This window comes from Ranitomeya imitator, chromosome 1, assembly GCF_032444005.1.
Source record: "Ranitomeya imitator isolate aRanImi1 chromosome 1, aRanImi1.pri, whole genome shotgun sequence".
NCBI classification, from domain to species: domain Eukaryota; kingdom Metazoa; phylum Chordata; class Amphibia; order Anura; family Dendrobatidae; genus Ranitomeya; species Ranitomeya imitator.
Genome location: NC_091282.1, coordinates 628,646,540 through 628,666,750, shown reverse-complemented (window position 1 = coordinate 628,666,750; position 20,211 = coordinate 628,646,540). Strand labels below are relative to the sequence as shown.

General features: G+C 46.8%; 1 protein-coding gene across 1 annotated transcript in view; it reads right to left on the bottom strand.

The window, feature by feature from the left end:
- Positions 1 to 20,211, bottom strand: part of LOC138638260 (vomeronasal type-2 receptor 26-like) — a 44,553-nt gene that overhangs the window by 20,698 nt on the left and 3,644 nt on the right. Inside the window, exon 4 of the mRNA XM_069727468.1 lies at positions 15,323 to 15,535. Within this exon, the coding sequence (XP_069583569.1) occupies positions 15,323 to 15,535 (213 nt within the window). The remainder of the gene's footprint in view (positions 1 to 15,322; positions 15,536 to 20,211) is intronic.

Sequence of the window (20,211 nt, the reverse complement as noted above, 5' to 3'; positions counted from 1 at the left end):
ATTCCAGATGAGGCACAAAAACAGCAGGTGCTTGAATGGATATCAAGTGTTCGTTCAACTGGGCTCTCTTCCATGTCAACTTCAACATCACAACTACTCCAGTCCTCAGAGTTGTCCCCCCAATCGCACATGCTTCCTCACAGCTCCCAAGTCTTCAGCCGCCCGTCTGAGCATGGGGTAACACACATGGTTGAGTCTGTAGAGCTGTTTACGCATACTATAGCCTGGGAATCAGAGGTCTGCTCCAGAGCTTCTGTGAATCCAGACGAGGAAATGATCTGCACTGATGTCCAGAATCTTTGTGAGTCGGATCCAAGCCCAGATGAAGGTTCTAAGCATAATGTAGACTCTCGTTCCCAAACTGTAACTCCTGTTGGTGGAGACAATGAGGAAGATGATGATGAAACTGAGATACCTGATTGGAACGAAAACTTGAGTTTTCGGTCAGGGCACGAAGAGGTTGGCTCTGAGGACGACGGGTGTGAGGACACACAGGATGATGATGACGAGGTTGTCGACCCCACTTACTGTCAACCCCCAGTCCATGAGGTCAGCAGAGGAGGTGGAGGAGGATGCTAGTGATGATTCTGATGACGAGGTAATGTTGCACCTTCCTGGACAGAGACGGAGTACTGGAAGCACGTTAACAGAAGTCGTGGTGGCTCTTCAGGTCGCATGGGCTCTAAGCCTTGCATAGCCTGAGCATTTTTTGACATTGCAAAGGATGACCCAACTGATGTTGTCTGTAAGATTTGTCAACAAAATCTCAGTAGAGGACAAAAAATGACTAGCTTGAGTACTTCATGCATGAATCGTCACATGGATATGAGGCATAAGTTGCAGTGGGAAGCTCACTGTGCTACAATGCGGCCTAGTGGGCCGGGTCAACCACCGTCTGCCCCATCAAGTGTATCTGTGTGCTCTTCATCCTCTGTGACTCTGGGGACAGCAGTCGCACATGGTTTTGGATGCAGACCTTACACCTTTTTACCCGCAACAGCCAGTGTGATTGGCAGGTCGTCAGGACATTTGCAAGTGGAAACACCTGCTTTTGTTGAGCGCTTTCCGACATCGACACCACATTTTGATCAAGGCAACATAACATCTCAGCCTGCAACTTCCTCACAGACCAGCAGTTTGCCGGGGACACCCTACTCAGCTCTGTCTAAGCACGGCAGCCAGCCCTCAGTCCCTCAGATGTGGACAAGTAAAAGACCATTTCCTCCTAGCCAAGACAAAGCTAAGAGGTTGAATTTCTCCATCTGCAAGCTGTTGGCTACAGAAATGCTGCCTTTCCGCCTGGTGGACACAGAGGATTTTCGAGACCTTATGTCTGTCGCAGTGCCCCAGTACCAGATGCCCAGTCGCCACTACTTCTCAAAGAAAGCTGTGCCTGTGCTACACCAGCATGTCGCACACAACACCACTGCTTTCTTGAGAAACTTTGTCTGTGACAGGGTGCATTTCACCACAGACACTTTGACGAGTAGACATGGACAGGGGCGTTACATGTCGGTGACTGGGCACTGGGTAACTACGGCGACGTCAGGAGAAGGGGCTGCTGTCCAAGTCTTGCCGTCCCCACGAGTTGCTCGTCGATCCTCTGTATCTAGAAGTTCCTCCACTGCTTCTGCCTCCTCAACCTCATCTCAGTCCTCCACCTGCACCCAAAGCCTGTCTGGTAATGCCACCAGTGTTGTAACTACGCAGAAGGAATCCTGCACACCTCCTCACTATGCTGTCATTAGGGCTCAACGGCATTTACATTGAAATGTCTTGGAAATGTGAGTCACACAGCTGAGGAGTTGTGGTCAGCTCTGGAGAACGAGTTCCATCAATGGTTGTCTCCACTCAACCTGCAGCCAGGGAGGGCTGTGTGCGACAATGCTGCAAACCTGGGTGCGGCCCTTCGCCGGGGCAATGTCACACACGTGCCCTGTATGGCTCACGTTTTGAACCTGGTTGTCCAGCAATTTTTATCCCACTATCCCGGACTAGATGGGCTTCTGCAGAGGGCACGGTCGCTGTGTGCTCACTTCCGCCGTTCGCATCCCGCAGCTGAACGACTTACATCTCTACAGAAGTCGTTGGGCCTGCCAGTTCACCGGCTGAAATGCGATGTGCTCACATGGTGGAATTCAACTTTGCACATGTTGCAGCGACTGTGGCAGCACCGACGAGCACTGGTGCAATACGTTATCATGTATAGCCTGGGCCAACGAGATCAAGAGGTGGGGAAAATCACGCTGCAGGAGTGGTCTCAGATCAGGGACCTATGCAGCCTTCTGCACATTTTTGAAATAGCAACGAAGATGTTTAGTGCTGACGATGTCATTATCAGCATGACCATTCCGGTGATTTACATGCTGGAGCACACCTTACACAGTGTTCGGAGTCAGGTGGTGGGACAAGAGGAGGAGGAACAGGAGGAGTCGTATGCGGAAGGGATAATATCTCCAAGGTCAAGAAGGTTGGCAGCACCAAGGCGGCTGCATTGGAGGCTGGGGGAGAGGGATTACCGAGGGCGCATGGTAGCAGCCAAACTATTGAGGAAGGTGCAGGAGGTGAGGAAGAAGTGGAGGACGAACTGGCGCTGGGCATGGAAGACTCATCAGATGAGGGAGACCTTGATCAAATTTCTGTGGTGCGAGGTTGGAGGGAGAGGGCAGAAGAAGGAAGCATGATTCTCACCTCGCCACCACCAAGACAACAAGGACTTGGTCCTCCTGGATGTGCAAGACACATGAGTGCCTTCTTGCTGCACTACCTGCAACATGACCCTCGGATTGTCAGAATCCGAAGTAATGCCGACTACTGGGTTGCCACACTCTTAGATCCCCGGTACAAAAGCAAATTTGGCGAAATAATTCCTGCCATAGAAAGGGATTCACGCATGCAGGAGTTTCAGCAGAGACTGTTACAGAATCTAACATCTGCTTTTTCACAAAACACCAGTGGTGCACGTAGTCAGTTCTAACTTGCCAACCGTGGGACTATCGAGTCATCACTCAAACCGTAACTGTAACATCGTATCTGGTGGTAACAGCAATTTTTTCTAATCGTTTCAAGATTTTTTAGACCATCCTTTGCAAGGCCATAGGAGACAAGAAGTCTGACGCACAGCCAACGTCTAGAGAGGATGGTACAAGAGTATCTCCAAGTTAATATCGATGCCATGACTGTGGAACTGTACCCTTGCTCATTTTGGGCTTCCAATCTTTAAAAATGGCCTGAGCTCGCCAATCACGCCTTGGAGATCTTGTCGTGCCCCGCAGCCAGCCTTCTCTCTGAACGTGTGTTCAGCGCTGCTGGTGGTGTGCTGACAGATAGGCGCACGCAGCTGTCCAGTGACAATGTAGACAGACTAACGCTCATCAAGATGAACAAATCCTGGATCCGCAAGGACTTTTCTACCCCTGTGTCATCTTGGGGAGACTAAAAGCTTGATGATTTTTGAAAATCACCTCACCAACCGTTTTAAAAACCTCTGACGAAATTGATGCCACTTAAGTGGTGTCTGTGGCCGAATTTTTGGAAAAAATGGAGACTCTTTATTTAGTCCCCTTGCTGAGTTTTACATGATGTTGCCATCGTCAATTCCAGGTGGGTGGGGTCGTCTGCAGAGTTGTTTACTCATACTATGGCCTGGGATTCAGAGGTCAGCTCCAAAGCTTCAGTGTCTACTAGTCAGCAGAGTAGCCCAGCCACCCACCGCCTGTTTACCTAAGTACTATTTTTAACGGCATCTGGCCCAGGAAATCCTTTTGGGCCTAGTAGAATTAGGTGCTACTTTGCAGCGTACTTCACCCATGAAGCAAGCTACACCGCCTGTTTACCTAACTACTATTTTGTAACGGCATCTAGCCCAAGAAATCATTTTGGGCATAGTAGAATTTGGTGCTACTCAGCAGCGTACCCCACCCATGAAGCAAGCTACACCACCTGTTTACCTAACTACTATTTTGTAACGGCATCTAGCCCAAGAAATCATTTTGGGCATAGTAGAATTTGGTGCTACTCAGCAGCGTACCCCACCCATGAAGCAAGCTACACCACCTGTTTACCTAACTACTATTTTGTAACGGCATCTAGTCCAGGAAATCCTTTTGGGCCTCGTAGAATTTAGTGCTACTCAGCAGCGCAGCGTACCCCACCCATGAAGCAAGCTACACTGCCTGTTGATCTAATTACTAATTTTTAACTGCATCTAGCCCAGGAAATTGTTTTGTACCTAATAGCATTTTGTGCTACTCAGCAGAGTACCCCACCCATGAAGCAACCAACACCGCCTGTTGATCTAATTACTAATTTTTAACTACATCTTGCCCAGGAAATCTTTTTGTACCTAATAGCATTTTGTGCTACTCAGAAGAGTACTCCACCCATGAAGCAAGCTACACCGCCTGTTTACCTAAGTACTATTTTTTAACGGCATCTAGCCCAGGAAATCATTTTGGGCCTAGTAGAATTTAGTGCTACTCAGCAGCGTACCCCACCCATGAAGCAAGCTACACTGCCTGTTTACTTAAATACTATTTTGTAATGGCATCTAGCCCAGGTAATCCGTGGGGCCTAGTTGAATTTAGTGCTACTCAGCAGCATACCCCACCCATGAAGCAAGCTACACCACCTGTTTACCTAACTACTATTTTGTAACGGCATCTAGCCCAGGAAATCCTTTAGGGCCTAGTAGAATTTAGTGCTACTCAGCAGCGTACCCCACCCATGAAGCAAGCTACACCGCCTGATTACCTAAGTACCATTTTTTAACGGCATCTGGCCCAGGAAATCCTTTTGGGCCTAGTAGCAATTTCTGCTACTCAGCAGAGTACCCCACCCATGAAGCAAGCTACACCGCCTTCTTTCTTTCTCAATCTAACCCCTCGGCTCTGGGGTGTCCCCTCTCCCTCCAGCTCTCTCATTCTCACAGGTGGACTACCGCATGGTTTAACACTGTGGCAAATATTTGGGCCCAGGCATAAGAAGTCGTCGAGGTAATGGATAATATGTGCCGCCTTACAAACATCCATGACAACACATTCGAGGAAGCAATTAAACGCCTCAAATAGTGAGCAGGATATGGAGCACCCCATAGGCAAACAGCGATCTATGTAGTATGCTCCTTCACAGAAGCAGCCCAATGGGAGGACACTATTCGGAGGCACAGGGAGTAACCGGAACACCCCCTCAATGTCTGTTTTGGCCATTAGGGTGCCCCTTAACCAACTTCTTGACCCACCTGATTGCCTCATCAAAGGAGGTACAGTACATAGTCGATGTTTTCGTTTACTGACCTGCCCCTTGGATATGACAAATGGTGGATTAGTCTAAATGTATTGGGTTAATTTTTTGGCACAACTGCCAACGGGGGTACCACTACGTCTTCTAAGGAAAGTGTTCTGAATGGACCCGCCGCCATTCTACCTAAAGATATTTCTTTTTTTTTGTCAAGACGTCTGGGTGTTGGTAGAGTGATTTTAGATTTTTACTCCAGCCTTTCTTGATTTTAGAAGGGCATGACATGCCTATATCTGTGTCTCCTTCTCCTTTTACTCCTCCACCTCTTTTCTTTTCGCATGACTTTATGTAGTTGTGACTTTTCCATGTGTTTGTTGTGTCTTCTGAGCAGTTTGTCAGCTTTTGGACAACTTTTAATGTGTTTTCTATGTGTTTTCCATGTGTTTGTATGTGTTTGTGTTTGCCTTCCATTAGTTTCAATGGGGTTCGACGGTGTTCGTCGAACGTTCGACGAACATTCGTCGAAAACGTCCCTGTTTGACGAACCAAACCTGAACACTAGGGAGGTGGCTCAACACTATTCGTGACGCCACCTGTGGTATTCGGTCAGGGTGGCCGACGCTACTTTAAGGGGTCCACTGGTGTGATGTTATGGCAGCTAGATGTATACCTTCCCACAGGTGAAGTGTATCCCCTGGGCTTCCCGGTGTGTAGATGGTGGATGGTGAGAGGCGCAGTGAAGAACGAGGACACAAGGTTACAGTCTCTTTACCTTTACTGAAGACTTCAGCGTCCACAGTCCAAAGCACCAGATCACAGGGCAGGCAGAGTCCGGCCGGTTTGGAGGCAAGTCCAGAGTCTCCTTGTCCAGGTGGAAATCAGTAGCCTTCCTCTAGCGCTGCAGTGTTGTAGTCCCTTACTGCTAAGCTTCTCATCATAAGGTCCTCACAAATGTTGTAGATGTTATGTCTCTCACTCGCTGTCCCCCAGATGGATAGGATAAACCCGTATGACCGGTGGCTTGAGGCGGTTTATAGGGACTCTATCATGCCCCAGCCTCTAAGGTGTGCCACCTTGCCTCCTGGGTGTAGGGCGAACAGGTAACGTGAAATTAGCTGTCCTGTCAGTCTCTGGAGCAAGGCATGAAGGGTCATAGCTCCCTCGGTGTTCCTGCTACCGGGATCCTGTGTTTCAGAGGGAGGCAGCCTCTGTATGGCTGGTCCCCTTCTGGTATCCACTCATTTGCTATGACTTCTTTCACCCTCTCTGCAATACAGTTCTCCTTCAGTGTCTCTTTCTCGGAGCTGCAGCTCTCAGGGAATGCAAAGCTCTGTGTCCTTCTTCCTCAATCTCTGACAGGATCCCACCCCTGCCAGGGACCAACTACCTGAGCAAAGCTCAGCCAGAAACTAACTTTCCCTACAGGTCATCAGTTTTGCCAAAGTGTGGGGAGTGACCTAATAAATAGGAGCAAGAGCTCCCCCTGGTGGCCTGGAGTGTGAAATGTGTTGCATGTTTGTGATACCTGGATGCAGTTGTCCTTCTTTGCCTCCAAACGTAACATCACTCTCCCCTAGAGGAAAATGACCTTACTGCAATGACCAGGACCCTGGGGCGCTGCCAAGCAGAGCTGAATACTGACAGTGAGGATATTACATGCTGTTAGTATTGGCTACAAGGCTTTATTTTGTAATTAAAGAATGCGTCCAGGTTTCTGAATTCTTAGAACGCATGCATTGCACACTGTTAAGATTTTTCCTTGCACAACTATGTGATTTGTATGCTTTTGGGCACATTCCAACTAGACTTGTTTGGCCTTGCTCAGTTATTTTCATTAAGCGAGGCTATGCATGCTTAGTCAGCACGTGCATAGACGTATGCAAGTCACCTGCACAAGAGAATCCTGACAACGTGCAATGTGAGAATTCCGAAGTCTGCAGTCTCATAGAATGATTGCAGACTCATGACAAACTTGGACAACTCCTTTAACCCTTTCACCCCGAAGCCTGTTTTCACCTAAGTGATAGGGCCAGTCGTGCAGACTTTGAGAATGGTGTCACATTTCTATGGCGGTGGCGATAACTGCGAACTGACAAGTAAACCTAGGCAGGTGATCGTAAAGCAAAAGTTCTGACCATTGTCACTTTATGAGGTAATAACTCTGAAACGCTTCAACGGATCCTGGTGATTCTGACAATGTTTTCTCGCAACATATTGTATTTTATGATAGTGGCAACAATTCTTTGATATTACTTGCGTTTATTTGTGAAAAAAGCGGAAATTTGGTGAAAATTTTGAAAATTTTGCAATTTTCAAGTTTGAATTTTTATACCCTTGCATCAGAGACTCATACCGCACAAATTAGTTAATAAATAACATTTCCCACATGTCTAATTTACATCAGCACAATTTTGGAACCAAATTTTTTTTGTTAGGGAGTTATAAGGGTTAAAAGTTAAACAGCGATTTCTCATTTTTTCAACAAACTTTACAAAACCATTTTTTTTAGGGACCACATCACATTTGAAGTCACTTTGAGGGGCTTATATGATTTAAAATACCCAAAAGTGACCCCATTCTAAAAACTATACCCCTCGCAGTACTCAAAACCACATTCAAGAAGTTTATTAACCCTTCAGGTGCTTCACAGGAATTAACGGAATGTGGAAGGAAAAAATGAACATTTAACTTTTTTTTCACATAATGATTTTTAGCAACAATTTTTTTATTTTCACAAGGGTAAAAGGAGAAAATGGACCACTAAATTTGTTGCTCAATTTCTCCTGAATACAATGATACCCCATATGTGGGGGAAAACCACTGTTTGGGCCCACGGCAGGGCTCGGAAGGGAAGGAGCGCCGTTTTACTTTTTCAAACCAAAATTGGCTGAAATTGAGATCGGACACCATGTTGTGTTTGGAGAGCCCCTGATGTACCTAAAAAGTGGAAAACCGCCACAAGTGACCCCATTTTGGAAACTAGACCCTTCAAAGAACTTATCTAGCTATGTTGTGAGCACTTTGAAACCCCACGTGCTTCACAGAAGTTTAGAACGTAGAGGCGTGAAAATAAAAAAATCACATTTTTTCCCCCAAAATTATTTTTAGCAACAATTTCTTTATCTTCACAAGTGTAAAAGGAGAAAATGGACCACTAAAGCTGTTGTGCAAGTTCTCCTGAACACACTGATACCCCATATGTGGGGGAAAACCACTATTTGGGCGCACGGCAGGGCTCGGAAGACCGGTGGTCACTAACACTGTGACACCAGCTAATCTACATCTAAAACTACACTGTAGTAACTACTACTATTATTTTTTTGTAAAAAAAAAAAAACTGACGTCACTTAGACTGCGAAGTCCGCTACACTTACTATCTAAAAAAAGAAAAAGTCCTGTGGCGCAGTCTCTGATCAGCAGCGACACTGATCAAAGAGCTGCGGACACAGGAAGAGCACGAATGCTCTGCACGGGATGCCGCACACAGGAAAAAAAGCGCAAAAGAGTGCGCTAAAAATTGAATTGGAGGGGGGAGAGGGGTAATGGAACAGGGATGGAGGGACGTCACCAAACACTGATGCCAGCTACGCTACCTTGTTTCGTCTGAAACTACACTGTACTAACTACTATTTTTTTTCTAAAAAAAAAAACAGACGTCGTTTAGACTGCAATGTCTGCTGCGCTAACTAGCTGAAAAAAAAAGTCCTGTGGCGCAGTCTCTGATCAGCAGCGATATAGATCAGAGCGCTGCGGACACAGGAAGAGCACGAATACTCTGCGCGGGACGCCGCGCACAGGAAAAAAAGCACAAAAAAGTGCGCAAAAAATTCAATTGGAGGGTGGGGGAAGGGGAGGGAGGGGGTACTGGAACAGGATGGGAAAGGGGTGGGGGTGGTGCTGCTGCTGCTGATCACAGGCCTCACACAGCATGTAGATGGCAGCAGAGAGCACAAGCACAGAGCACAGAGCTGGAGATCAGCACAGCACAGGAGGGCAGGAGATCGCCGGGTTGATCACACTGGCCACCAATGGATTCCTTCACTCAGGTCAGACAGAGGGGCTTGGATAACCGCTATGCATGCCAAATCTGAGAAAAAGATGGCGTGCAGGGCGGTGATCGGTATTTTAAAGTTAACCCCCTAGAAGCTATTGTTCAGCCAATCAGCGCCATAGGGGTTAATCAGGTGAGGTGACGTGATCACCCCACCTACTGTGACAGCTGTGATTGTTGCAACGTCATACAGCACCAATCACAGTCTGTCACATGCTTTTTTTTTTTTTAAACTTTATTGTCATGTTACTGTGATTAGCTGGTCAAAATTGACCAGCCAATCACAGCGATCGCTGATGCGGGGGGGAGGGGGCGGTGCAGCCCCCGGGGCTACGTGCAGAGATGGTCTGCTGTCGGAACCAAATCACCATGCGATGCCACGCGGTGACCGGAAAATGGTGGCGCATGGCACGAAGGGGTTAATGTTCGTAACAAAAATTTAAATATGAGAATTAATCAGTATCACAAAAAACATTTCCTTCCAAGTACCCGATAAATGATATTGTTTCTGGAGTACTTCTCTTTCTTTTCTTCTTCATCTTGTCCAGGCACCATGATGAGTTATTTCATCCATGGCTTGTCTCTGCAGACTTACATTTTCTCTGGTCTTCTGCAGCACATCCCCACACAATGTAATGTAATTAATATGCGCTTGAAACAAGATATCTGCTTTATACTGTGGCCCTTAATAAATAATGGCCCCTATATATATTTCCTGCACAAAATTTTACCGCATCACTGTTTTTCTTATGGCACATACTCTACACACTGCCCCTCCTTTCCATACTGGGCTCCCTCTTCACACTGTGTCCGCCCTAGAGGGCCCGGTCTCTATACTGTGCTCCCTCACCACACTCGGCCTCCTTGGCTTACTATCAATTCCTAGGTGTACCCTTACAATGTCCCCCCACACAAACACTACTCAGTCTTTATTCTGTGCTTACTCACACTTTTTCTCCCCCATACTGTTTTCTTGCACTATTCCCCTCAATGTTCTCCTCACATGTTCCCCCCTCCATCTTGGTACATTTACTCTCTCACTTTCCATACTGCCTCTTCACACATCCCCCCAACTCCACCCACATACTATGTCTGAACCCATTCCATTACCCTAGCTCCTCATACTGTGCCCAGACCCATGCCCCCACCTACTATACTGTGTCGGCCCCTACTGTGACTCCTTGCTCCCCAAACTTGTGTCCTCAAATCTTCCCCATTATACTAAACTAGCTATTGAACCCGTTCTATGCCCGGGTGGCTAGCATCTATATTGGTATATGGTCTCAATCCTGGTATGTGCTGCTCCATCCTGCGTCCCCATCCTGTCATGAGCTGTTCCATCCTGCGTCCCCATCCTGACATGTGCTGCACCCATCCTGCACCCCCATTCTGACATGTGCTGCGCCCATCCTGCACCCCCATTCTGACATGTGCTGCTCCATCCTGCGTCCCCATCCTGTCATGTGCTGCACCCATCCTGCGCCCCCATCCTGCCATGTGTTGCACCCATCTTGCGCCCCCATTGTCATGTGTTGCACCCATCCTGCGCCCCCATTCTGTCATGTGCTGCTTCCATCCTGCGCCCCCATTGTGACATGTGCGGCTCCCATCCTGCGCCCCCATTCTGACATGTTCTGCACCCATCCTGCGCCTCCATTCTGACATGTTCTGCACCCATCTTGCGCCCCCATTCTGTCATGTGTTGCATCCATCCTGCGCCCCCATTCTGTCATGTGCTGCTTCCATCCTGCGCCCCCATTCTGTCATGTGCTGCACCCATCCTGCGCCTCCATTCTGACATGTTCTGCACCCATCCTGCGCCTCCATTCTGTCATTTGCTCCTCCCATCCTGTCATGTGCTACTCCCATCCTGTGCCCCCGTTCTGTCATGTGCTGCTCCCATCCTGTGCCCCCGTTCTTTCATGTGCTGCTCCCATCCTGCACCCCTGTTCTGTCATGTGCTGCTCCCATCCTGCGCCTGTTCTGTCATGTGCTGCTGCCATCCTGCGCCCCCGTTCTGTCATGTGCTGCTCCCATCCTGCGCCCCTGTTCTGTCATGTGCTGCTCCCATCCTGCGCCCGTTCTGTCATGTGCTGCTGCCATCCTGCGCCCCCGTTCTGTCATGTGCTGCTCCCATCCTGTGCCCGTTCTGTCATGTGCTGCTGCCATCCTGTGCCCCGTTCTGTCATGTGATGCTCCCATCTTGCGCCCCCATTCTGTCATGTGCTGCTCCCATCCTGCGCCCCTGTTCTGTCATGTGCTGCTCCCATCCTGCGCCCGTTCTGTCATGTGCTGCTGCCATCCTGCGCCCCCATTCTGTCATGTGCTGCTCCCATCCTGCGCCCGTTCTGTCATGTGCTGCTGCCATCCTGTGCCCCCGTTCTGTCATGTGATGCTCCCATCTTGCGCCCCCGTTCTGTCATGTGCTGCTCCCATCCTGCGCCCCTGTTCTGTCATGTGCTGCTGCCATCCTGTGCCCCCGTTCTGTCATGTGCTGCTCCCATCCTGCGCCCCCGTTCTGTCATGTGCTGCTCCCATCCTGCGCCACCATTGTATTATATGCCCCCCATAAGATGCTCCATTATATATGCCCCGTATGCTGCTGCCATATATATAAAAAAAAAATACCATACTCACCTATCGTCGCTGGGCGCCTAGTGCTGGGGGGCTTGAGCAGGCGGGGACACCGGCGCGCTGTGGGGGTCAGGTGCCGGAGTCACCGCTAGCTCAGGCCCCCAGCACTTGCTATACTCAACTGTCTGTCCCGTTCCACCGCTGCGCTGGCTGTGACTGTTCAGACAGAGGGCGGCGCCGGCGTGCATTAAGTGCGTCATCGCACCCTCTGAACTGGGAACGTCACAGCAGAGGACCCGGGAGACGGAGCCGCACGCAGCGCTGGAACGGGGGACAGGTGAATATACTCACCCTCCTGGCGGTCCCTGACTCTCTGGTGGAGATTGCGGTGTGCGTTCAGTGATTACGCATACCGCGATCTCCCGGGAGCGTCACTCTCTGAGGCCTAGACTGCGCCGGCGCTTGCGCAGTCTATAAAGGCTTCGGACAGAGTGACGCTCCAAGCGTTATATTATAGATCTCCCCCAGCCTCTTTACACCAAATCTCACCCACACAGTTAACACCACCCACACAGTAAATCTCTCCCAGCCCCATTACACTAAATCTCCCCTCCACAGACAGTAAATCTCCCCCACACAGTAAATTTCCCCTAGCTCCATTACACTAAATCTTCCCCACACAGGAAATACCACCCGACAGTAAATCTCTCCCAGCCCTGTTACACTAAATCTCCCCTCCACACACAGTAAATTTTCCCCAGCCCCGTTACACTAAATCTATCATACATTGTAAATACCCCACACACAGTAAATCTCCCCAGCCCCGTTACACTAAATTTCCCCTCCACACATAGTAAATCTCCCCCACACAGTAAATCTTCTCCAACCCCATTACACTAAATCTCCCCTCCACACAGTAAATGTCTCCCAGAATCGTCACACAAAAACTCTCCCACACAGTAAATAGCCCCCCACACAGGCAATACCCCCCCCCCCTCACACACATAGTAAACCTCCCCCAGTCCCATTACATAAAATCTCCTTCACTCAGTAAAATACCTCCCATACAGGAAATACACCATCACAGGAAATAATGCCCCCCCCAGTAATCTCCTCCAGCCCCATTACACTAACTCTCCACCACATAGTAAATACTCCCATACAGCAAATACCCCCCACAGAGAGTATATACACCCCACACAGTAAATACCTCCCCACACAGAGTATATACCACCCATACAGAGTATACACCCCCACATGCAGAGTTTATGCCCCACACACAAAGTACAGTTAGGTCCATATATATTTGGACAGAGAAAACATTTTTCTAATTTTGGTTCTAGACATTACCACAATGAATTTTAAACAAAACAATTCAGGTGCAGTTGAAATTCAGACTTTCAGCTTTCATTTGAGGGTATCCAAATTAAAATTGGATGAAGAGTTTAGGAGTTTCAGCTCCTTAACATGTGCCACCCTGTTTTTAAAGGGACCAAAAGTAATTGGACAATTGACTCCATGGCTATTTCATGGAAAGGTGTGGGCAATCCCTTCGTTATGTCATTCTCAATTAAGCAGATAAAAGGCCTGGAGTTGATTTGAGGTGTGGTGCTTGCATTTGGAAGGTTTTGCTGTGAAGTAAACATGCAGTCAGAGGAGCTCTCCATGCAGTTGAAACAAGCCATCCTTAAGCTGCGAAAACAGAAAAAAACCCATCCGAGAAATTGCTACAATATTACGAGTGGCAAAATCTACAGTTTGATACATCCTGAGAAAGAAAGAAAGCACCGGTGAACTCATCAATGCAAAAAGACCTGGCACCCACGGAAGATAACAGTGGTGGATGATCGCAGAATAATCTCCATGGTGAAGAGAAACCCCTTCACTACAGCCAACCAAGTGAACAACACTCTCCAGGAGGTAGGCGTATCAATATCCAAATCTACCATAAAGAGAAGACTGCATGAAAGTAAATACAGAGGGTTCACTGCAGGGTGCAAGCCACTCATAAGCATCAAGAATAAAAAGGCTAGACTGGACTTTGCTAAAAAACATCTAAAAAAGCCAGCACAGTTCTGGAAGAACATTCTTTGGACAGATGAAACCAAGATCAACCTCTACCAGAATGATGGAAAGAGGAAAGTATGGTGAAGGCGTGGTACAGCTCATGATCCAAAACATGCCCCATCATCTGTAAAACACGTCGGAGGCAGTGTGATGGCATGGGCATCCATGGCTGCCAGTGGCACTGGGTCACTAGTGTTTATTGATGATGTGACACAGGACAGAAGCAGCCGAATGAATTCTGAGGTATTCAGAGACATATTGTGTGCTCAGATCCAGCCAAATGCAGCCAAACTGATTGTCCATTTGTAGTATGAAACGACGACCAATGACCCAAAACATAAAGCCAAAGCAACCCAGGAGTTTATTAAAGCAAAGAAGTGGAATATTCTTGAATGGCCAAGTCAGTCACCTGATCTCAACCCAATTGAGCATGCATTTCACTTGTTAAAGACTAAACTTCAGACAGAAAGGCCCACAAACAAACAGCAACTGAAAACCACCGCAGTGAAGGCCTGGCAGAGCATCAAAAAGGGGGAAACACTGCGTCTGGTGATGTCCATGAGTTCAAGACTTCAGGTAGTTATTGCCAACAAAGGGTTTTCAACCAAGTACTAAAAATGAACATTTTATTTAAAATTATTGAATCTGTCCAATTACTTTTGGCCCTTTTAAAAACAGGGTGGCACATGTTAAGGAGCTGAAACTTCTAAACCCTTCATCCAATTTTAATGTGGATGCCCTCAAATGAAAGCTGAAAGTTTGAACTTCAACTGCATCTGAATTGTTTTGCTTAAAATTTATTGTGGTAAGGACTATAACCAAAATTAGAAAAATGATGTTTCTGTCCAAATATATATGGACCTAACTGTATATACCCCCACACACAGAAAATCTCCCCGGCACATTTAATGTTCTGTGTCTCCAGAGTGGAGCACTTACCGTACCACTGTTCCTCTTCACACTTCTGGGTGCCTGCAAGTGATGTCAGCAGCGTGATGACAAGACCTGATCACAAGACCTGATCACGTTGCTGGCGTCGCTCTACCGCAGAGCTTCCATTGTATTTGCGTCTGAAAGATGCAAGTACAAATGATCAATGGACTCTGAGAGTCAGCACGCTGCACATTCTGTGAGGCGTTGTCAGCTTGACAGCCAGCTCAGAAAACGGCCAGCTCCCAGCCCAGGGGGCGGAAGAATACAGCTGCCAGTGCCGAACATTACAATTCGGAGCGCAGCATTAGACGGTCCAACTGTGTTCCACTGCCCCCGCTACATGCCCCAGCTGCCCCCCTTAGATACGCCTCTGTCCACTAAGGAGAAAGCTATTTTAGTAATGGGGTAAAAGGTGGTCTATAACATAGATACCTGTCTCCTTGAATACTCTGCTCTTACCTCTGTAAAATTTGGATTCCACATAATAGCAGTTTTATTAATTGCAAATTGTTGCAATGGCAAGAAAGTACCAACGTGCCTTTTTACTTCTGTACCGTTAGGATAAAGGACCCAGTTTAGAATACCAAAACTATTCACTACATCACCCTGTGGGGTGAAAAATAGGTCTTCTTCTGTAGTTTGTAAACGAACATATTTCAAATAAATATTCAGCTAGAGAAAAGAGAAGGGTTTTAGCATAAATTTTTATTTAACTGTTAAACTAAATTCATCATAGCTCATCTATTATTATTATACATTTTTATAGCGCCATTTATTCCATGGCGCTTTACATGTGAATACGAGGCAAATATAGACAAATACATTAAACATGAGCAGATAACAGGCACACGGGTACATAAGGAGGGAGGACCCTGCCCGCGAGGGCTCACAGTCTGCAGGGGATGGGTGATGAAAGATCTACATGATATTCTGACATTGTACTGCCTGCTTAGCTGCTTCTGTAACTCCCATAGACTCCAATTTATAGGACCCTGGCTAACTGCATACAAGTAGGGTTGAGCGACTTACTTTTTTCGGATCGAGTCGGGTTTCGCGAAACCCGACTTTGTCAAAAGTCGGGTCGGGTGAAATCGGCCGATTATTGTGAAAAGTCGGGGGCCGACCGAAACATGAAACCCAATGTAAGTCAATGGGGAATGAAAGTCGGCAGTGAGTGGAGGACAGGAAAACACCTACAGTGCCCATTTTAATGCCAAAAACATCAATTCTTATTACTTAGTAACATAGTAACATAGTAACATAGTTAGTAAGGCCGAAAAAAGACATTTGTCCATCCAGTTCAGCCTATATTCCATCATAATAAATACCCAGATCTACGTCCTTCTACAGAACCTAATAATTGTATGATACAATATTGTTCTGCTCCAGGAAGACATCCAGGCCTCTCTTGAACCCCTCGACTGAGTTCGCCATCACCACCTCCTCAGGCAAGCAATTCCAGATTCTCACTGCCCTAACAGTAAAGAATCCTCTTCTATGTTGGTGGAAAAACCTTCTCTCCTCCAGACGCAAAAAATGCCCCCTTGTGCCCGTCACCTTCCTTGGTATAAACAGATCCTCAGCGAGATATTTGTATTGTCCCCTTATATACTTATACATGGTTATTAGATCGCCCCTCAGTCGTCTTTTTTCTAGACTAAATAATCCTAATTTCGCTAATCTATCTGGGTATTGTAGTTCTCCCATCCCCTTTATTAATTTTGTTGCCCTCCTTTGTACTCTCTCTAGTTCCATTATATCCTTCCTGAGCACCGGTGCCCAAAACTGGACACAGTACTCCATGTGCGGTCTAACTAGGGATTTGTACAGAGGCAGTATAATGCTCTCATCATGTGTATCCAGACCTCTTTTAATGCACCCCATGATCCTGTTTGCCTTGGCAGCTGCTGCCTGGCACTGGCTGCTCCAGGTAAGTTTATCATTAACTAGGATCCCCAAGTCCTTCTCCCTGTCAGATTTACCCAGTGGTTTCCCGTTCAGTGTGTAATGGTGATATTGATTCCCTCTTCCCATGTGTATAACCTTACATTTATCATTGTTAAACCTCATCTGCCACCTTTCAGCCCAAGTTTCCAACTTATCCAGATCCATCTGTAGCAGAATACTATCTTCTCTTGTATTAACTGCTTTACATAGTTTTGTATCATCTGCAAATATCGATATTTTACTGTGTAAACCTTCTACCAGATCATTAATGAATATGTTGAAGAGAACAGGTCCCAATACTGACCCCTGCGGTACCCCACTGGTCACAGCGACCCAGTTAGAGACTATACCATTTATAACCACCCTCTGCTTTCTATCACTAAGCCAGTTACTAACCCATTTACACACATTTTCCCCCAGACCAAGCATTCTCATTTTGTGTACCAACCTCTTGTGCGGCACGGTATCAAACGCTTTGGAAAAATCGAGATATACCACGTCCAATGACTCACCGTGGTCCAGTCTATAGCTTACCTCTTCATAAAAACTGATTAGATTGGTTTGACAGGAGCGATTTCTCATAAACCCATGCTGATATGGAGTTAAACAGTTATTCTCATTGAGATAATCCAGAATAACATCCCTCAGAAACCCTTCAAATATTTTACCAACAATAGAGGTTAGACTTACTGGCCTATAATTTCCAGGTTCACTTTTAGAGCCCTTTTTGAATATTGGCACCACATTTGCTATGCGCCAGTCCTGCGGAACAGACCCTGTCGCTATAGAGTCACTAAAAATAAGAAATAATGGTTTATCTATTACATTACTTAGTTCTCTTAGTACTCGTGGGTGTATGCCATCCGGACCCGGAGATTTATCTATTTTAATCTTATTTAGCCGGTTTCGCACCTCTTCTTGGGTTAGATTGGTGACCCTTAATATAGGGTTTTCATTGTTTCTTGGGATTTCACCTAGCATTTCATTTTCCACCGTGAATACCGTGGAGAAGAAGGTGTTTAATATGTTAGATTTTTCCTCGTCATCTACAACCATTCTTTCCTCACTATTTTTTAAGGGGCCTACATTTTCAGTTTTTATTCTTTTACTATTGATATAGTTGAAGAACAGTTTGGGATTAGTTTTACTCTCCTTAGCAATGTGCTTCTCTGTTTCCTTTTTGGCAGCTTTAATTAGTTTTTTAGATAAAGTATTTTTCTCCCTATAGTTTTTTAGAGCTTCAATGGTGCCATCCTGCTTTAGTAGTGCAAATGCTTTCTTTTTACTGTTAATTGCCTGTCTTACTTCTTCTTACTTAAGCTTGTCAATCTTAATTTACCTTATAATAATAGTTAGGCATTGAAAACAGGGGGTCATTTGGCTAAAGTTGTGGGGGGTAGGGCTGGCTCAAGATTTTCGTGGGCCCAGGAAATGCGGAATACGTCACGGTGGTAGAGCAGGGAGAGGTAAGTATTTCAAGTTTGCAAGTGCTGTGATCCTGAGCAAGCAGGGAGGCCTACTGGTTGGCACTGGCACAGGGCCCCTCATAGTACGGCGGTGTGTATGACGGCAGGTGGCGCCTTCCACTGGCAGAGACACTTTTGCATACTATGAAGGGCCCTGTGCCAGTGCCAACGAGTATTCCCCCCCACCTGATGAAGGAACTTGCACTTTCATCTGCACCTTCCTCTTTGTCCCCGTGTAAGGTGGTATAGTAGGCGGGAAGGGGGACCTGACTTTCAGCAGGGTCAGATTCAGGCTGTGTAGAGTGCAAGGGGAATGTAGTGGTCTGGGTCAATGTACCAGCAGACCCATCAAGCAGTGGCTGGCCAATGGGGAGGATGAGGAGGAAACACAGATATAGGCCCAAAATAAAAAAGTGGGCTAAATGCAATTCAAAATTGGTGACAGGACTAAACAGGCAGCATTGCTTTGTTCAGTGGAGGAAAACTGTAATGAGTGGCAGACTAAGTTAGTAGGCCCAAATAATAAAGTGGGCTAAATGTCTGCCAAAAAATTGTTCATAAATAAACTGGTGGCATAGCTAGGTACAGGGGTGGCCTCCTCTGCTGAGTAGCAGACAGTGGTAGTAAGCGCAAATTATTAACTGGTCTAAATGGAGGCCAGAGCCCCTGTATATTTTAACTATCATCAATCATTTCAACAAATTTGTATTGGCAGTGCCATTGAAGGATTTAACAGCACAGACTACACAGTGGTGGAGCAGGGAGAGGTAAGTATTGCAAGTGGTAGAGCACAGTTCGACCAGGGGGGGAGCAATCTCTCGTGGGCGGCAGTACTGGCACAGGGCCCCTCATATTACAACGGTGTGTCTGACATTGGTTGTACACCACCACCGCCAGAGACACTTCATTGTACAATGAGGGACCCTGTGCCAGTGCCGTCGCCCAAGAGTGGGCGCACCCACCTGTCCAGGCAAGTTTTTTTTAAAATCTAACCAAAATAACAACCGTTATATGGTATTGTAAAAAAGGTAGAAACTTGTTAAGAATTTAAATCTCCCATTTTTTGGGATACTGAACCTAAACTCAGGCCCTGTGCATAAAACAACACAATGTAAGTGGTAGAAAGTGGTTGGCTGATATACAACAAACTAACAGGATTGAAATATATCCACTTTGTGAGAGTTTGAAGCTCACTTTTTTGGGGGGAGACTGAACCAAAACTCAGGCCCAGTGTATAAAGCAACACATTGTAAGTGGCAGAAAGTGGTTGGTAGATATATGAAAAAATACAAGGACTGTAGAACAATTTCAATCTCTCTACAATGATCTCAGGAAAAGTATGGCAGCAATAAAAAGGACTGCTGCACACAAAAGTGTGGACAAATAAACAAGATAGCTGTGCAGAAAAAGCAACAGGATTTTTGCTTTTAAAAAAGCAGTTGGTTTGCACAGCAGCGTACAAACAGCAATGCAGTGATCAGGGAGCCTTATAAGGCAGCCTAATAAGCTTCAGAGCTGATGCACAAAAATATAAACTCCACTGTCCCTGCAAAGAAAAGGTGGTGTTGGACAGTGGAAATCGCTACAGCACAAGCAGTTTGGGGTTAATCTTCCCTCCCTAACGCTATCCCTTCTTCTGATGAAGCGGCAGCAACCTCTCCCCATGCTAAAATCGGCAGAAGTAAGATGGCGGTCGGCGTGCACGCCGCTTTATAGCCCCTGTGATGCCGCAGAAAGCAAGCCAATCACTGTCACGCCCTTCTCTAAGATGGTGGAGACCGAGACCTATGTCATCACGCTGCCCACACTCTGCGTCCTCCTTCATTGGCTGAAAAATGGCGCTGAACGCGTCATATGAAACGCGACTTTTGCATGCAGATCGGCGACCTCATGGCCGATCCCACACTAGGATCGAGTCGGGTTTCATGAAACCCG